Source organism: Protomyctophum parallelum, assembly GCF_964188405.1.
Source record: "Protomyctophum parallelum genome assembly, chromosome: 4".
In the NCBI taxonomy this organism is placed as follows: Eukaryota; Metazoa; Chordata; class Actinopteri; order Myctophiformes; family Myctophidae; genus Protomyctophum; species Protomyctophum parallelum.
In genome coordinates, this window is record NC_139700.1 from 20,383,462 (window position 1) to 20,401,345 (window position 17,884).

The 17,884-nt window shown below is 36.4% G+C and overlaps 1 protein-coding gene across 1 annotated transcript in view; it reads right to left on the minus strand.

Moving 5' to 3' along the window:
- Positions 1 to 17,884, minus strand: part of tmem266 (transmembrane protein 266) — a gene marked incomplete at its 5' end in the record, with an annotated part of 78,353 nt that overhangs the window by 11,457 nt on the left and 49,012 nt on the right. The window contains one exon of the mRNA XM_083762717.1: positions 914 to 1,068. Coding sequence (XP_083618843.1) covers positions 914 to 1,068 — 155 coding nt within the window. The remainder of the gene's footprint in view (positions 1 to 913; positions 1,069 to 17,884) is intronic.

The following is a 17,884-nucleotide window of genomic DNA, read 5'->3' on the forward strand; positions in this document are numbered from 1 at the left end:
TATAATACTAATGGTCATGACCTCCTGACTTAATGATAGATGTCCCCCTCACGCCAAATGGTGAATGAATGCAGATGAGGGTGATTTCCTTTAAGCAGCACACTTTCAACTAGAGATAGAATAATTAATTGACACTGAATTACCATTCAGTGGGATGATAACAGCATGCTAGCCACAGCTATATGTATCATTAACAAAAAGAAAGCATTGTGGATTATCTACTTTGTAACCAAAAACATATTAGGCCTACATTACATCACTAAGAAATCAAATCAGATACACGTGGGAATGTGTCATCATCTCTATGTACAGGTAATGATGTGACATTCTCTTGGTACAATCGTAGGTTATATAAATGAGTAAGATGTTGATTTAGCCTCAATATTACTGCCTGGTACTTTTAGGACTCTACCCTCTGCAGGAGTCTAGCAATAAACATTCTACACACTGTCCTCCAATGTCGAAACCACTTTAATACATTAAAATACCAAATGAAAGACAATGCCATGCTATACTATTTCATCAAGAGTCAAGCTGTACAAAATGTAATCGAAAAAAGGCTCACGCACATACAGTATATTGTGTAATGGCCAAGTAAAGATCTGCATGTTCCCAAAGTTATTTAACAATTTTCTGGACTGATGGACAGAAAGTCAGAGTTTTCTCTATTTTATAGGATATATTAGTGGGATTGTTAAGCAATCTTCCCAACCTAACTTTAATGCTGTGGCTACTGCTTTTAGATTAGAATCACAGACAAAGTCACTGCGCACAGAATACCAGCTTGTCCATATCCTGTTCTCAAAACCATATCTGTGTCGATATTGCCATATAGATAGTGGCATTCTGCACTTATATCACATTGATTGCAATGATTTGTTGCCCCCGCACCACTCCATGAGTAGACACTCACACTGCAGCAGCTTGGTGTCGATCAGTAGCTCCAGTGTCAGCAGCACCACCACCAGAATGACACAGGCCACCAGGAAACTGTTGAAGGCCGCTGACAGCAGGCACACCTGCCACAGGGATGCCCTCCGCCCGCAGCACGGCTTCAGCCAGTTGGACCTGCAGCGGGAGGGAGGACCGAGGAGCAGAGAGGAGACAGGGAGAGGAAGAGCAACGTGTTCATTTAAAGCTGCAATCTGTCCTACCTGGGATTCAAAAAACTGACCAAACATTTACCATGTTTCCAAGAAACAATCACTGCATGGCCGAGTGAAATGTTGTGCTTAATATGAGTTGTAGGCAGTACTACTTGCCAACCAGTAGGCATACCTGCCTCACTCTCACTCACTCACTCACTCACTCACTCACTCACACTCTCTCTCTCTCTCTCTCTCTCTAGGTCTACTAGGTCTCTCTAGGTGCACACCTAAGATTCCATGCGGACAAAAGACAGCTGGTGAAAGCTGTCTAAAAACCCGGAAGAGACACGTGTTTATGTGCTTAGAGGCACGCCCATGGCCGTCTTGAGTGACAGGCTGTCAGCCAGGCACAGCCAAGGACCACTGGTTGGAAACCACTGGTATAGATGAATGGATAGATAGAATAAAACAATCGTTCTAATTAAGCCTGGTATACTTCATTTTTTTCATGGATGGATGGATAGATAACATGCTAAAGTAGATAGATAGATAGATAGATAGATAGATAGATAGATAGATAGATAGATAGATAGATAGATAGATAGATAGATAGATAGATAGATAGATAGATAGATAGATAGATTAGATCTGGGTCATCTTTTTTTGCAGCTATTTGTTATTCAATGGAATACCAATGCATAGAGGTGGGTCACTATAAGCGCCTTGGGTCAATCATTGTCATGCCAAGGTGCCTATACTTAGTCATTGAAGTTACATCTGATGAGTAATGAGTGCATAATGACTACGCATTAAATGGTAAACACAATGGTCAACACCTTGCCATCATAACCATTTACGCTGCACATAATAAGCCATGCCGCGAGGTGCAGCTATTGTTATTGAAGTAATGGTTACAGATGGAATTTTCAACAACAACACCTATTGTATCAGGGTCTTTATTCGTCACTGTTTGCAGAAATAGGTACAGTACATGAAGCAACAACACATATACAGAAGCGCTTTGCAGAAATGTATACAACCCGCAGAATGATTACCATCACATCAGCCATAACTGTGTCCTCACATCATCACTGGAAAACAATACAAAATCAGTTAAGCTAAAGCAATGACATCATCACAAAAGTATCAATACTTTTGAAAGCCCTGAGTAATTGTGTCCTGTAAGTCAGGTATATCATTTGAAATAGTGGACTGTGTTACCTTCTTCTGAACCGCCCTGTTGAGCCTCTTCAACTGCCATCTCCACATCTGTCTCTTCTCGGCAGGTGGCATTGTCGATGGCCCGGTCTTACCTTGTACCCACGTTTGTGTCTTCTCGGCAGGTGGCATCAGAGACGCACTCTTCCCTCAGTGGCGTGAAAAACTTGACAGGAAACTCGGCAAAATAAATACAAAAGTTATGTTATACCCTATTTTTTAGTCTATGGTTATACCCAGGTGTGTGCATACTGTAAATACAACATTTGTTGTGGTATCTAATACCTAGGTGTCCAAAATCCGACATATTTACTTACTACCAGTTGCGATGTAGTGGAGCTCTGCCTTCGTCTTTACGTCTTGTGGCAGAAAGTTTGTACTTTGGAGTCGATATTTCAGCATATTTCAGATATTTCAGCCAGCCTGGTGTTTGCAGGGCCCACCATTGCTACCCGTCTGGGGAATTTCCAGATGTGTGTCTACATCACATAGGTCTGTCCAGGTCTGGAGGAACATTTGACTTTAAAGTGGCTGTCAGTAATCTATGAAAGGAGAAATAGAAAGGATTTTTTTTAATGAATTAATTATTATGAATATTATTATTAACATAGAATAATTACTTTGTAAAAAGTTAAAGTTTAAAAAAAGTATTGACCTTTTGGATGTCCTCCGTTTTTACAGGGTTGCCCTTCACCAGGAACTTTGACCTTTGGAAGGCTTCCCAACAGCCAACAGCTGTGGGGTAGTTTGGACTCTGTAGCCACTGAGGCGGGTGGCCAGAAAGTCGAGCAGCTGTGGTATGTTGTATGCCTTCGTGCGAAGTAGAATCTTGCAGCCTCACAGAAATTGTTGGTGTTGTTTCCTCTGACAGGCAAGGCTATTTTGTACTGCAACTTAGTAACTTTTTAAATATCACATTACCTGTAGCAGAACTCTAGAGAAGGACAGAGTTCTCTGTTTGCTGCAGCAAGAACATAATCATTGCCATGTTTAGATCCAACTTGAGCATGTCTAAAGCTGTAGTTGGGGAGTGTTCCTGTTTCAAAGGACTTGGTCAGTGCTGCTTGTGCCCCAAAGTGATAAATTGTAATTTAATGCAATTATAAAAAGATAGTGACTTTTAAGTAATTAGTGGTTGTTATTATTGAAGATGTCTCTTTTATTGCTTTATCCTTTTATCTGACGGTCCGAGGTTAGCACTTGACTTAATTGTCTCTCTGGCAGAAAACACCATAGCTATCTAAAAGAATATATTGGACGTGTCTCCATTAAAGGCATAGAGTAATAAAAGGATAGAGACCGAACCGGAGTGTTACGCACATGACGTCACCGAATACCGACGTCCGTCCGCCAATCAGAGGCAATGTAAACAAACGGTTACATTGCCTCTGATTGGCCTACTGAACGTCCCCTTCCGTTACGCACGTGGAAGCTTCACAAGCTTCTGCTTTGCTTCCGCTATGCTTCACAAGGAATCTCAGGAAAATGTTGCCTTCAACAGAGACATGTGCGCCAGAGCTGGAAGACCTTTTTATGTCTATGGCAAACACACAGCACACATGCTGGAACCTTTTACTTTGAAATGTTTTGTAGTTTCTGTAGAGACTTTTATAATGGGGCTCAATGGCAGACATTGGCGCGTCAAAAATTCACTTTCACCCAGAAACTCCATTCACACTTTTTATTACTGTGGAGACACATGCTGGAACGTTTTACTTTGAAATGTTTTGTATTTTCTGAGTTATTGTGGGCTCGCCACAGCGAGCACACACTAGTTACTCTCAGTTTATATTTATGTTTCTTTATTCCAATTTCCGCCGTTTTTTTCGGTTTCTTACTACTTACCACATACTTTATGCTAGAAATTTAGTTCAAACTTCAAACTGTTCAGCTCTTTGCAGTTATTTATGCTCCAATTAGAATTTTTACAAAGTTTGATACTTTTTATACTTTTTAACTTTTTAACTTTTTTTTACATTCTTTATAGTGAGAGTCGATGGAAGAAAGGTCCCATTTTTCACAGTTAACTTTTTTGAGCTCTTATAACTCCGTCATACTTTCACTTTGAAACTTCATTCAAACTTTATAATGTTCATCTATCTTTGAACTTTCATTGGTGAAAAAGTTGTTTTGAAAAAGTTTATACTTTTTAAAATATTTAACTTTATTTATAGTTTTTTCCTCCCATCGACAATGTATGGGATTTATCTCTAAATCAACCTCACTTTTGCAGCCTCATTACTCTGGCATACTTTGTCGTAGAAACGTGATTTAAACTTTAGAAAGCTCACACGACTCTGGACTTTTTCGTGGTTCAAACCGTATTCGAATACGTTTAACGGTTTCTCCGAAATCGCAGTTCAATCACAGGCCGTTTCGCCTAATTAGTGCCAACTTAGAGTGCGGGGCTTCTTTCACTAGAGTGCGGGAACTGAATTTATTTCCTTGAAAATTTACCAAACAAATTGTCGTCCCGGCCAAAATATTCATTTTACACGCATGTTCTTTGGTCATTTTGTAGCCACACATGTCCTCTTTCACACAATGTGACCACCAAAGTACAGAGACATACAGAATGTGAACTACGGCCTTTTAAGTGACACAAATACAGTCAAGCTGCTCATTGACCTCCATTGTAAAATCCTTACGAGGAAATTATTGCGATGACAATACTTAACTCGCTCTTATAACCACATTTTCGATCGTACCAACACCACAATCGCACATGGTGTACCTCAATATCTCAGGCCACTCACAGCAAAAAAAAAATTTGCATTCGACTTTTACTTTTTGCGATAGAGCAATTTGTTCGGGCATAGTTTCCCCCCATTCAGGACCATTGTAAAATAGCAGACCTTCAAGTTGCGCGCCACTCCCAGTCTTTTACACTTCCACAGCTGAGACATATAAGGGCTTAATTACAGGGCTGAAATTAAAGTTACAAGATCTCAATGAGTTGCTCTGCGATACCTTGTGGACTTGTAGGTCTGCTATTTGTGCAATTGGATGGCCTTTACACAGCTCTCGCAAGAGCACGCACGCACGCACGCACGCACGCACGCACGCACGCACGCACGCACGCACGCACACACACACCCTGTCTTCCTATTGGCTGGCCTTTACACAGCTCTCGCAAGCGCACGCACACACGCACGCACGCACACACGCACACACGTTTATAAAAAAAATACTTTCATAAAAAATTTAATTAAATTAAAAAAAATAATAATAAAAAAAAAAAAAAAAAAAAAATGAAATGAATGAATGAAATCATTGTGTTTATGCTTTTAAAGATAGGCCTATATGCTATTTGAACCTTCTTTTTACATGTAAAAGTATGCTATTTCTGTTAAGCTCATGAATGCTTTTATATGTATACTCCATTGGATTTACTCTTTTTTTCTTTTTCTTTTTTACCTTTTCTTAATTCATCAAGAATACATTGTAAAGCATTATTCATACATTACAAATCATTAGTAGACAGTAATACTTTACTTACTTTATTCTGCCACTTTTTGGGCATCGTACTACTTCCACATACTTTATTCCGCTTTATGCAGTTATTTATGCTTATTCTTTTTACCAATTTTTATACATTCTTTTTTAAACTTTTCTTTCAGCTTTAATACATTTTCTACTGTACATTATATACATTGCGTCTTTTGGCGAGCCCACGCAGTTTCTGCAGGGAACTGCTTTCTAGTTGTGGGCTCGCCACAGCGAGCACACACTAGTTACTCTCAGTTTATATATATTATTATTATTCCAATTTCCGCCACTTTTTTTGGCACCCTACTACTTCCACATACTTTATGCTAGAAATTTAGTTCAAACTTCAAACTGTTCAGCTCTTTGCAGTTATTATTGCTCCAATTAGAATTTTTACAAAGTTTTATACTTTTTATACTTTTTAACTTTTTAACTTTTTTTTACATTCTTTATAGTGAGAGTCGATGGAAGAAAGGTCCCATTTTTCACAGTTAACCTTTTTGAGCTCTTATTACTCCGTCATACTTTCACTTTGAAACTTCATTCAAACTTTATAATGTTCATCTATCTTTGAACTTTAATTGGTGAAAAAGTTGTTTTGAAAAAGTTTATACTTTTTAAAATATTTAACTTTATTTATAGTTTTTTCCTCCCATTGACAATGTATGGGATTGATCTCTAAATCAACCTCACTTTTGCAGCCTCATTACTCTGGCATACTTTGTCGTAGAAACGTGATTTAAACTTTAGAAAGCTCACACGACTCTGGACTTTTTCGTGGTTCAAACCGTATTCGAATACGTTAAACGGTTTTTCCGAAATCGCAGTTCAATCGCAGGCCGTTTCGCCTAATTAGTGCCAAGTTAGAGTGCGGGGCTTTTTTCACTAGAGTGCAGGAACTGATTTTTTTGTCGTCCCGGCCAAAATATTCATTTTACACGCATGTCCTTTGGTCATTTTGTAGCCACACATGTCCTCTTTCACACAATGTGACCACCAAAACACAGAGACATACAGAATGTGAACTACGGCCTTTTAAGTGACACAAATACAGTCAATCTGCTCATTGACCTCAATTGTAAAATCCTTACGAGGAAATTATCGCGATGACAATTCTTAACTCGCTCTTATAACCACATTTTCGATCGTACCAACACCACAATAGCACATGGTGTACCTCAATATCTCAGGCCACTCACAGCGAAAAAATTATTTGCATTCGACTTTTACTTTTTGCGATAGAGCAATTTGTTCGGGCATAGTTTCCCCCCATTCAGAACCATTGTAAAATAAGAGATCAAGTTGCGCGCCACTCCCAGTCTTTTACACTTCCACAGCTGAGACATATAAGGGCTTAATTACAGGGCTGAAATTAAAGTTACAAGATCTCAATGAGTTGCTCTGCGATACCTTGTGGGCTTGTAGGTCTGCTATTTGTGCAATTGGATGGCCTTTACACAGATAGATCAGATAGAGATGAAAAAGTATTTTCAAAAAAGTATTTTCAAAAAAGTATTTTCAAAAAAGTATTTTCAAAAAAGTATTTTCAAAAAAGTATTTTCAAAAAAGTATTTTCAAAAAAGTATTTTCAAAAAAGTATTTTCAAAAAAGTATTTTCAAAAAAGTATTTTCAGAAAAGTATTTTCAAAAAAGTATTTTCAAAAAAGTATTTTCAAAAAAGTATTTTCAAAAAAGTATTTTCAAAAAAGTATTTTCAAAAAAATTAAAAAATTAAAAAATAAATAAATTTTTTTTAAAAAAAGATTAAAAAAATTTAAAAAAATTAAAAAAATGAAAAAAAAATTAAAAAAAATGAAAAAAATGAAAGAAATGAAAAAATTGAAGAAAAAAAAGAATTTGGAAAAAATTGGATTTAAAAAAAAAAAAATGTAACAATTAAAAACATTTAAAAATTAAAAACTAACTTTTTTTTAAACTTAAAAAGAAAAAACTTTTAATAAAGAACTTAATATTATTATTTTTTTACATTTAAAGAAAAATCTTAGACCATTATCAATAATCATTGTGTTTATGCTTTTAAAGATAGGCCTATACGCTATTTGAACCTTCTTTTTACATGTAAAAGTATGCTATTTCTTCCACATACTTTATTCCGCTTTATGCAGTTATTAATGCTTATTCTTTTTACCAATTTTTATACATTCTTTTTTAAACTTTTCCTTCAGCTTTAATACATTTTCTACTGTACATTATATACATTGCGTCTTTTGGCGAGCCCACGCAGTTTCTGCAGGGAACTGCTTTCTAGTTTAACTTAAACGCCCAATGCATTCTCTATGGCAATAGCACAAAATTTGGCATGCTACTAGTCCTACATACTTACACCTAGCAACCCCATTCTAGCCTACTTAGGTTCATCTTACGGTGGACATGTTTGCCTGAAAAGGAATCTTTGAAATGTTTCATAGTTTTAGAAATATAGTGCTTTCAAATTTGAGACATTTAACATGGGGCTCAATGACAGCTCTATAGGCACGTCAAAAGTCACTTTCACCTAGAAACTCCATTCACACTTTTTATTATTCAGCTTACTGTGGAGATACATGCTGGAACTTTTTTTTATTTTTATGTTTTGTAGTTTATGAGTTATTTAACTTAAACGCCCAATGCATTCTCTATGGCAATAGCACAAAATTTGGCATGCTACTAGTCCTACATACTTACACCTAGCAACCCCATTCTAGCCTACTTAGGTTCATCTTACGGTGGACATGTTTGCCTGAAAAGGAATCTTTGAAATGTTTCATAGTTTTAGAAATATAGTGCTTTCAAATTTGAGACATTTAACATGGGGCTCAATGACAGCTCTATAGGCACGTCAAAAGTCACTTTCACCTAGAAACTCCATTCACACTTTTTATTATTCAGCTTACTGTGGAGACACATGCTGGAACTTTTTTTTATTTTTATGTTTTGTAGTTTATGAGTTATTTAACTTAAACGCCCAATGCATTCTCTATGGCAATAGCACAAAATTTGGCATGCTACTAGTCCTACATACTTACACCTAGCAACCCCATTCTAGCCTACTTAGGTTCATCTTACGGTGGACATGTTTGCCTGAAAAGGAATCTTTGAAATGTTTCATAGTTTTAGAAATATAGTGCTTTCAAATTTGAGACATTTAACATGGGGCTCAATGACAGCTCTATAGGCACGTCAAAAGTCACTTTCACCTAGAAACTCCATTCACACTTTTTATTATTCAGCTTACTGTGGAGACACATGCTGGAACTTTTTTTTATTTTTATGTTTTGTAGTTTATGAGTTATTTAACTTAAACGCCCAATGCATTCTCTATGGCAATAGCACAAAATTTGGCATGCTACTAGTCCTACATACTTACACCTAGCAACCCCATTCTAGCCTACTTAGGTTCATCTTACGGTGGACATGTTTGCCTGAAAAGGAATCTTTGAAATGTTTCATAGTTTTAGAAATATAGTGCTTTCAAATTTGAGACATTTAACATGGGGCTCAATGACAGCTCTATAGGCACGTCAAAAGTCACTTTCACCTAGAAACTCCATTCACACTTTTTATTATTCAGCTTACTGTGGAGACACATGCTGGAACTTTCTTTTATTTTTATGTTTTGTAGTTTATGAGTTATTTAACTTAAACGCCCAATGCATTCTCTATGGCAATAGCACAAAATTTGGCATGCTACTAGTCCTACATACTTACACCTAACAACCCCATTCTAGCCTACTTAGGTTCATCTTACGGTGGACATGTTTGCCTGAAAAGGAATCTTTGAAATGTTTCATAGTTTTAGAAATATAGTGCTTTCAAATTTGAGACATTTAACATGGGGCTCAATGACAGCTCTATAGGCACGTCAAAAGTCACTTTCACCTAGAAACTCCATTCACACTTTTTATTATTCAGCTTACTGTGGAGACACATGCTGGAACTTTTTTTTATTTTTATGTTTTGTAGTTTATGAGTTATTTAACTTAAACGCCCAATGCATTCTCTATGGCAATAGCACAAAATTTGGCATGCTACTAGTCCTACATACTTACACCTAGCAACCCCATTCTAGCCTACTTAGGTTCATCTTACGGTGGACATGTTTGCCTGAAAAGGAATCTTTGAAATGTTTCATAGTTTTAGAAATATAGTGCTTTCAAATTTGAGACATTTAACATGGGGCTCAATGACAGCTCTATAGGCACGTCAAAAGTCACTTTCACCTAGAAACTCCATTCACACTTTTTATTATTCAGCTTACTGTGGAGACACATGCTGGAACTTTTTTTTATTTTTATGTTTTGTAGTTTATGAGTTATTTAACTTAAACGCCCAATGCATTCTCTATGGCAATAGCACAAAATTTGGCATGCTACTAGTCCTACATACTTACACCTAGCAACCCCATTCTAGCCTACTTAGGTTCATCTTACGGTGGACATGTTTGCCTGAAAAGGAATCTTTGAAATGTTTCATAGTTTTAGAAATATAGTGCTTTCAAATTTGAGACATTTAACATGGGGCTCAATGACAGCTCTATAGGCACGTCAAAAGTCACTTTCACCTAGAAACTCCATTCACACTTTTTATTATTCAGCTTACTGTGGAGACACATGCTGGAACTTTTTTTTATTTTTATGTTTTGTAGTTTATGAGTTATTTAACTTAAACGCCCAATGCATTCTCTATGGCAATAGCACAAAATTTGGCATGCTACTAGTCCTACATACTTACACCTAGCAACCCCATTCTAGCCTACTTAGGTTCATCTTACGGTGGACATGTTTGCCTGAAAAGGAATCTTTGAAATGTTTCATAGTTTTAGAAATATAGTGCTTTCAAATTTGAGACATTTAACATGGGGCTCAATGACAGCTCTATAGGCACGTCAAAAGTCACTTTCACCTAGAAACTCCATTCACACTTTTTATTATTCAGCTTACTGTGGAGACACATGCTGGAACTTTTTTTTATTTTTATGTTTTGTAGTTTATGAGTTATTTAACTTAAACGCCCAATGCATTCTCTATGGCAATAGCACAAAATTTGGCATGCTACTAGTCCTACATACTTACACCTAGCAACCCCATTCTAGCCTACTTAGGTTCATCTTACGGTGGACATGTTTGCCTGAAAAGGAATCTTTGAAATGTTTCATAGTTTTAGAAATATAGTGCTTTCAAATTTGAGACATTTAACATGGGGCTCAATGACAGCTCTATAGGCACGTCAAAAGTCACTTTCACCTAGAAACTCCATTCACACTTTTTATTATTCAGCTTACTGTGGAGACACATGCTGGAACTTTTTTTTATTTTTATGTTTTGTAGTTTATGAGTTATTTAACTTAAACGCCCAATGCATTCTCTATGGCAATAGCACAAAATTTGGCATGCTACTAGTCCTACATACTTACACCTAGCAACCCCATTCTAGCCTACTTAGGTTCATCTTACGGTGGACATGTTTGCCTGAAAAGGAATCTTTGAAATGTTTCATAGTTTTAGAAATATAGTGCTTTCAAATTTGAGACATTTAACATGGGGCTCAATGACAGCTCTATAGGCACGTCAAAAGTCACTTTCACCTAGAAACTCCATTCACACTTTTTATTATTCAGCTTACTGTGGAGACACATGCTGGAACTTTTTTTTATTTTTATGTTTTGTAGTTTATGAGTTATTTAACTTAAACGCCCAATGCATTCTCTATGGCAATAGCACAAAATTTGGCATGCTACTAGTCCTACATACTTACACCTAGCAACCCCATTCTAGCCTACTTAGGTTCATCTTACGGTGGACATGTTTGCCTGAAAAGGAATCTTTGAAATGTTTCATAGTTTTAGAAATATAGTGCTTTCAAATTTGAGACATTTAACATGGGGCTCAATGACAGCTCTATAGGCACGTCAAAAGTCACTTTCACCTAGAAACTCCATTCACACTTTTTATTATTCAGCTTACTGTGGAGACACATGCTGGAACTTTTTTTTTTTTTTATGTTTTGTAGTTTATGAGTTATTTAACTTAAACGCCCAATGCATTCTCTATGGCAATAGCACAAAATTTGGCATGCTACTAGTCCTACATACTTACACCTAGCAACCCCATTCTAGCCTACTTAGGTTCATTTTACGGTGGACATGTTTGCCTGAAAAGGAATCTTTGAAATGTTTCATAGTTTTAGAAATATAGTGCTTTCAAATTTGAGACATTTAACATGGGGCTCAATGACAGCTCTATAGGCACGTCAAAAGTCACTTTCACCTAGAAACTCCATTCACACTTTTTATTATTCAGTTTACTGTGGAGACACATGCTGGAACCTTTTTTTATTTTTATGTTTTGTAGTTTATGAGTTATTTAACTTAAACGCCCAATGCATTCTCTATGGCAATAGCACAAAATTTGGCATGCTACTAGTCCTACATACTTACACCTAGCAACCCCATTCTAGCCTACTTAGGTTCATCTTACGGTGGACATGTTTGCCTGAAAAGGAATCTTTGAAATGTTTCATAGTTTTAGAAATATAGTGCTTTCAAATTTGAGACATTTAACATGGGGCTCAATGACAGCTCTATAGGCACGTCAAAAGTCACTTTCACCTAGAAACTCCATTCACACTTTTTATTATTCAGCTTACTGTGGAGACACATGCTGGAACTTTTTTTTATTTTTATGTTTTGTAGTTTATGAGTTATTTAACTTAAACGCCCAATGCATTCTCTATGGCAATAGCACAAAATTTGGCATGCTACTAGTCCTACATACTTACACCTAGCAACCCCATTCTAGCCTACTTAGGTTCATCTTACGGTGGACATGTTTGCCTGAAAAGGAATCTTTGAAATGTTTCATAGTTTTAGAAATATAGTGCTTTCAAATTTGAGACATTTAACATGGGGCTCAATGACAGCTCTATAGGCACGTCAAAAGTCACTTTCACCTAGAAACTCCATTCACACTTTTTATTATTCAGCTTACTGTGGAGACACATGCTGGAACTTTTTTTTATTTTTATGTTTTGTAGTTTATGAGTTATTTAACTTAAACGCCCAATGCATTCTCTATGGCAATAGCACAAAATTTGGCATGCTACTAGTCCTACATACTTACACCTAGCAACCCCATTCTAGCCTACTTAGGTTCATCTTACGGTGGACATGTTTGCCTGAAAAGGAATCTTTGAAATGTTTCATAGTTTTAGAAATATAGTGCTTTCAAATTTGAGACATTTAACATGGGGCTCAATGACAGCTCTATAGGCACGTCAAAAGTCACTTTCACCTAGAAACTCCATTCACACTTTTTATTATTCAGCTTACTGTGGAGACACATGCTGGAACTTTTTTTTATTTTTATGTTTTGTAGTTTATGAGTTATTTAACTTAAACGCCCAATGCATTCTCTATGGCAATAGCACAAAATTTGGCATGCTACTAGTCCTACATACTTACACCTAGCAACCCCATTCTAGCCTACTTAGGTTCATTTTACGGTGGACATGTTTGCCTGAAAAGGAATCTTTGAAATGTTTCATAGTTTTAGAAATATAGTGCTTTCAAATTTGAGACATTTAACATGGGGCTCAATGACAGCTCTATAGGCACGTCAAAAGTCACTTTCACCTAGAAACTCCATTCACACTTTTTATTATTCAGTTTACTGTGGAGACACATGCTGGAACCTTTTTTTATTTTTATGTTTTGTAGTTTATGAGTTATTTAACTTAAACGCCCAATGCATTCTCTATGGCAATAGCACAAAATTTGGCATGCTACTAGTCCTACATACTTACACCTAGCAACCCCATTCTAGCCTACTTAGGTTCATCTTACGGTGGACATGTTTGCCTGAAAAGGAATCTTTGAAATGTTTCATAGTTTTAGAAATATAGTGCTTTCAAATTTGAGACATTTAACATGGGGCTCAATGACAGCTCTATAGGCACGTCAAAAGTCACTTTCACCTAGAAACTCCATTCACACTTTTTATTATTCAGCTTACTGTGGAGACACATGCTGGAACTTTTTTTTATTTTTATGTTTTGTAGTTTATGAGTTATTTAACTTAAACGCCCAATGCATTCTCTATGGCAATAGCACAAAATTTGGCATGCTACTAGTCCTACATACTTACACCTAGCAACCCCATTCTAGCCTACTTAGGTTCATCTTACGGTGGACATGTTTGCCTGAAAAGGAATCTTTGAAATGTTTCATAGTTTTAGAAATATAGTGCTTTCAAATTTGAGACATTTAACATGGGGCTCAATGACAGCTCTATAGGCACGTCAAAAGTCACTTTCACCTAGAAACTCCATTCACACTTTTTATTATTCAGCTTACTGTGGAGACACATGCTGGAACTTTTTTTTATTTTTATGTTTTGTAGTTTATGAGTTATTTAACTTAAACGCCCAATGCATTCTCTATGGCAATAGCACAAAATTTGGCATGCTACTAGTCCTACATACTTACACCTAGCAACCCCATTCTAGCCTACTTAGGTTCATTTTACGGTGGACATGTTTGCCTGAAAAGGAATCTTTGAAATGTTTCATAGTTTTAGAAATATAGTGCTTTCAAATTTGAGACATTTAACATGGGGCTCAATGACAGCTCTATAGGCACGTCAAAAGTCACTTTCACCTAGAAACTCCATTCACACTTTTTATTATTCAGTTTACTGTGGAGACACATGCTGGAACCTTTTTTTATTTTTATGTTTTGTAGTTTATGAGTTATTTAACTTAAACGCCCAATGCATTCTCTATGGCAATAGCACAAAATTTGGCATGCTACTAGTCCTACATACTTACACCTAGCAACCCCATTCTAGCCTACTTAGGTTCATCTTACGGTGGACATGTTTGCCTGAAAAGGAATCTTTGAAATGTTTCATAGTTTTAGAAATATAGTGCTTTCAAATTTGAGACATTTAACATGGGGCTCAATGACAGCTCTATAGGCACGTCAAAAGTCACTTTCACCTAGAAACTCCATTCACACTTTTTATTATTCAGCTTACTGTGGAGACACATGCTGGAACTTTTTTTTATTTTTATGTTTTGTAGTTTATGAGTTATTTAACTTAAACGCCCAATGCATTCTCTATGGCAATAGCACAAAATTTGGCATGCTACTAGTCCTACATACTTACACCTAGCAACCCCATTCTAGCCTACTTAGGTTCATCTTACGGTGGACATGTTTGCCTGAAAAGGAATCTTTGAAATGTTTCATAGTTTTAGAAATATAGTGCTTTCAAATTTGAGACATTTAACATGGGGCTCAATGACAGCTCTATAGGCACGTCAAAAGTCACTTTCACCTAGAAACTCCATTCACACTTTTTATTATTCAGCTTACTGTGGAGACACATGCTGGAACTTTTTTTTATTTTTATGTTTTGTAGTTTATGAGTTATTTAACTTAAACGCCCAATGCATTCTCTATGGCAATAGCACAAAATTTGGCATGCTACTAGTCCTACATACTTACACCTAGCAACCCCATTCTAGCCTACTTAGGTTCATCTTACGGTGGACATGTTTGCCTGAAAAGGAATCTTTGAAATGTTTCATAGTTTTAGAAATATAGTGCTTTCAAATTTGAGACATTTAACATGGGGCTCAATGACAGCTCTATAGGCACGTCAAAAGTCACTTTCACCTAGAAACTCCATTCACACTTTTTATTATTCAGCTTACTGTGGAGACACATGCTGGAACTTTTTTTTATTTTTATGTTTTGTAGTTTATGAGTTATTTAACTTAAACGCCCAATGCATTCTCTATGGCAATAGCACAAAATTTGGCATGCTACTAGTCCTACATACTTACACCTAGCAACCCCATTCTAGCCTACTTAGGTTCATCTTACGGTGGACATGTTTGCCTGAAAAGGAATCTTTGAAATGTTTCATAGTTTTAGAAATATAGTGCTTTCAAATTTGAGACATTTAACATGGGGCTCAATGACAGCTCTATAGGCACGTCAAAAGTCACTTTCACCTAGAAACTCCATTCACACTTTTTATTATTCAGCTTACTGTGGAGACACATGCTGGAACTTTTTTTTATTTTTATGTTTTGTAGTTTATGAGTTATTTAACTTAAACGCCCAATGCATTCTCTATGGCAATAGCACAAAATTTGGCATGCTACTAGTCCTACATACTTACACCTAGCAACCCCATTCTAGCCTACTTAGGTTCATCTTACGGTGGACATGTTTGCCTGAAAAGGAATCTTTGAAATGTTTCATAGTTTTAGAAATATAGTGCTTTCAAATTTGAGACATTTAACATGGGGCTCAATGACAGCTCTATAGGCACGTCAAAAGTCACTTTCACCTAGAAACTCCATTCACACTTTTTATTATTCAGCTTACTGTGGAGACACATGCTGGAACTTTTTTTTATTTTTATGTTTTGTAGTTTATGAGTTATTTAACTTAAACGCCCAATGCATTCTCTATGGCAATAGCACAAAATTTGGCATGCTACTAGTCCTACATACTTACACCTAGCAACCCCATTCTAGCCTACTTAGGTTCATCTTACGGTGGACATGTTTGCCTGAAAAGGAATCTTTGAAATGTTTCATAGTTTTAGAAATATAGTGCTTTCAAATTTGAGACATTTAACATGGGGCTCAATGACAGCTCTATAGGCACGTCAAAAGTCACTTTCACCTAGAAACTCCATTCACACTTTTTATTATTCAGCTTACTGTGGAGACACATGCTGGAACTTTTTTTTATTTTTATGTTTTGTAGTTTATGAGTTATTTAACTTAAACGCCCAATGCATTCTCTATGGCAATAGCACAAAATTTGGCATGCTACTAGTCCTACATACTTACACCTAGCAACCCCATTCTAGCCTACTTAGGTTCATCTTACGGTGGACATGTTTGCCTGAAAAGGAATCTTTGAAATGTTTCATAGTTTTAGAAATATAGTGCTTTCAAATTTGAGACATTTAACATGGGGCTCAATGACAGCTCTATAGGCACGTCAAAAGTCACTTTCACCTAGAAACTCCATTCACACTTTTTATTATTCAGCTTACTGTGGAGACACATGCTGGAACTTTTTTTTTTTTTATGTTTTGTAGTTTATGAGTTATTTAACTTAAACGCCCAATGCATTCTCTATGGCAATAGCACAAAATTTGGCATGCTACTAGTCCTACATACTTACACCTAGCAACCCCATTCTAGCCTACTTAGGTTCATCTTACGGTGGACATGTTTGCCTGAAAAGGAATCTTTGAAATGTTTCATAGTTTTAGAAATATAGTGCTTTCAAATTTGAGACATTTAACATGGGGCTCAATGACAGCTCTATAGGCACGTCAAAAGTCACTTTCACCTAGAAACTCCATTCACACTTTTTATTATTCAGCTTACTGTGGAGACACATGCTGGAACTTTTTTTTATTTTTATGTTTTGTAGTTTATGAGTTATTTAACTTAAACGCCCAATGCATTCTCTATGGCAATAGCACAAAATTTGGCATGCTACTAGTCCTACATACTTACACCTAGCAACCCCATTCTAGCCTACTTAGGTTCATCTTACGGTGGACATGTTTGCCTGAAAAGGAATCTTTGAAATGTTTCATAGTTTTAGAAATATAGTGCTTTCAAATTTGAGACATTTAACATGGGGCTCAATGACAGCTCTATAGGCACGTCAAAAGTCACTTTCACCTAGAAACTCCATTCACACTTTTTATTATTCAGCTTACTGTGGAGACACATGCTGGAACCTTTTTTTATTTTTATGTTTTGTAGTTTATGAGTTATTTAACTTAAACGCCCAATGCATTCTCTATGGCAATAGCACAAAATTTGGCATGCTACTAGTCCTACATACTTACACCTAGCAACCCCATTCTAGCCTACTTAGGTTCATCTTACGGTGGACATGTTTGCCTGAAAAGGAATCTTTGAAATGTTTCATAGTTTTAGAAATATAGTGCTTTCAAATTTGAGACATTTAACATGGGGCTCAATGACAGCTCTATAGGCACGTCAAAAGTCACTTTCACCTAGAAACTCCATTCACACTTTTTATT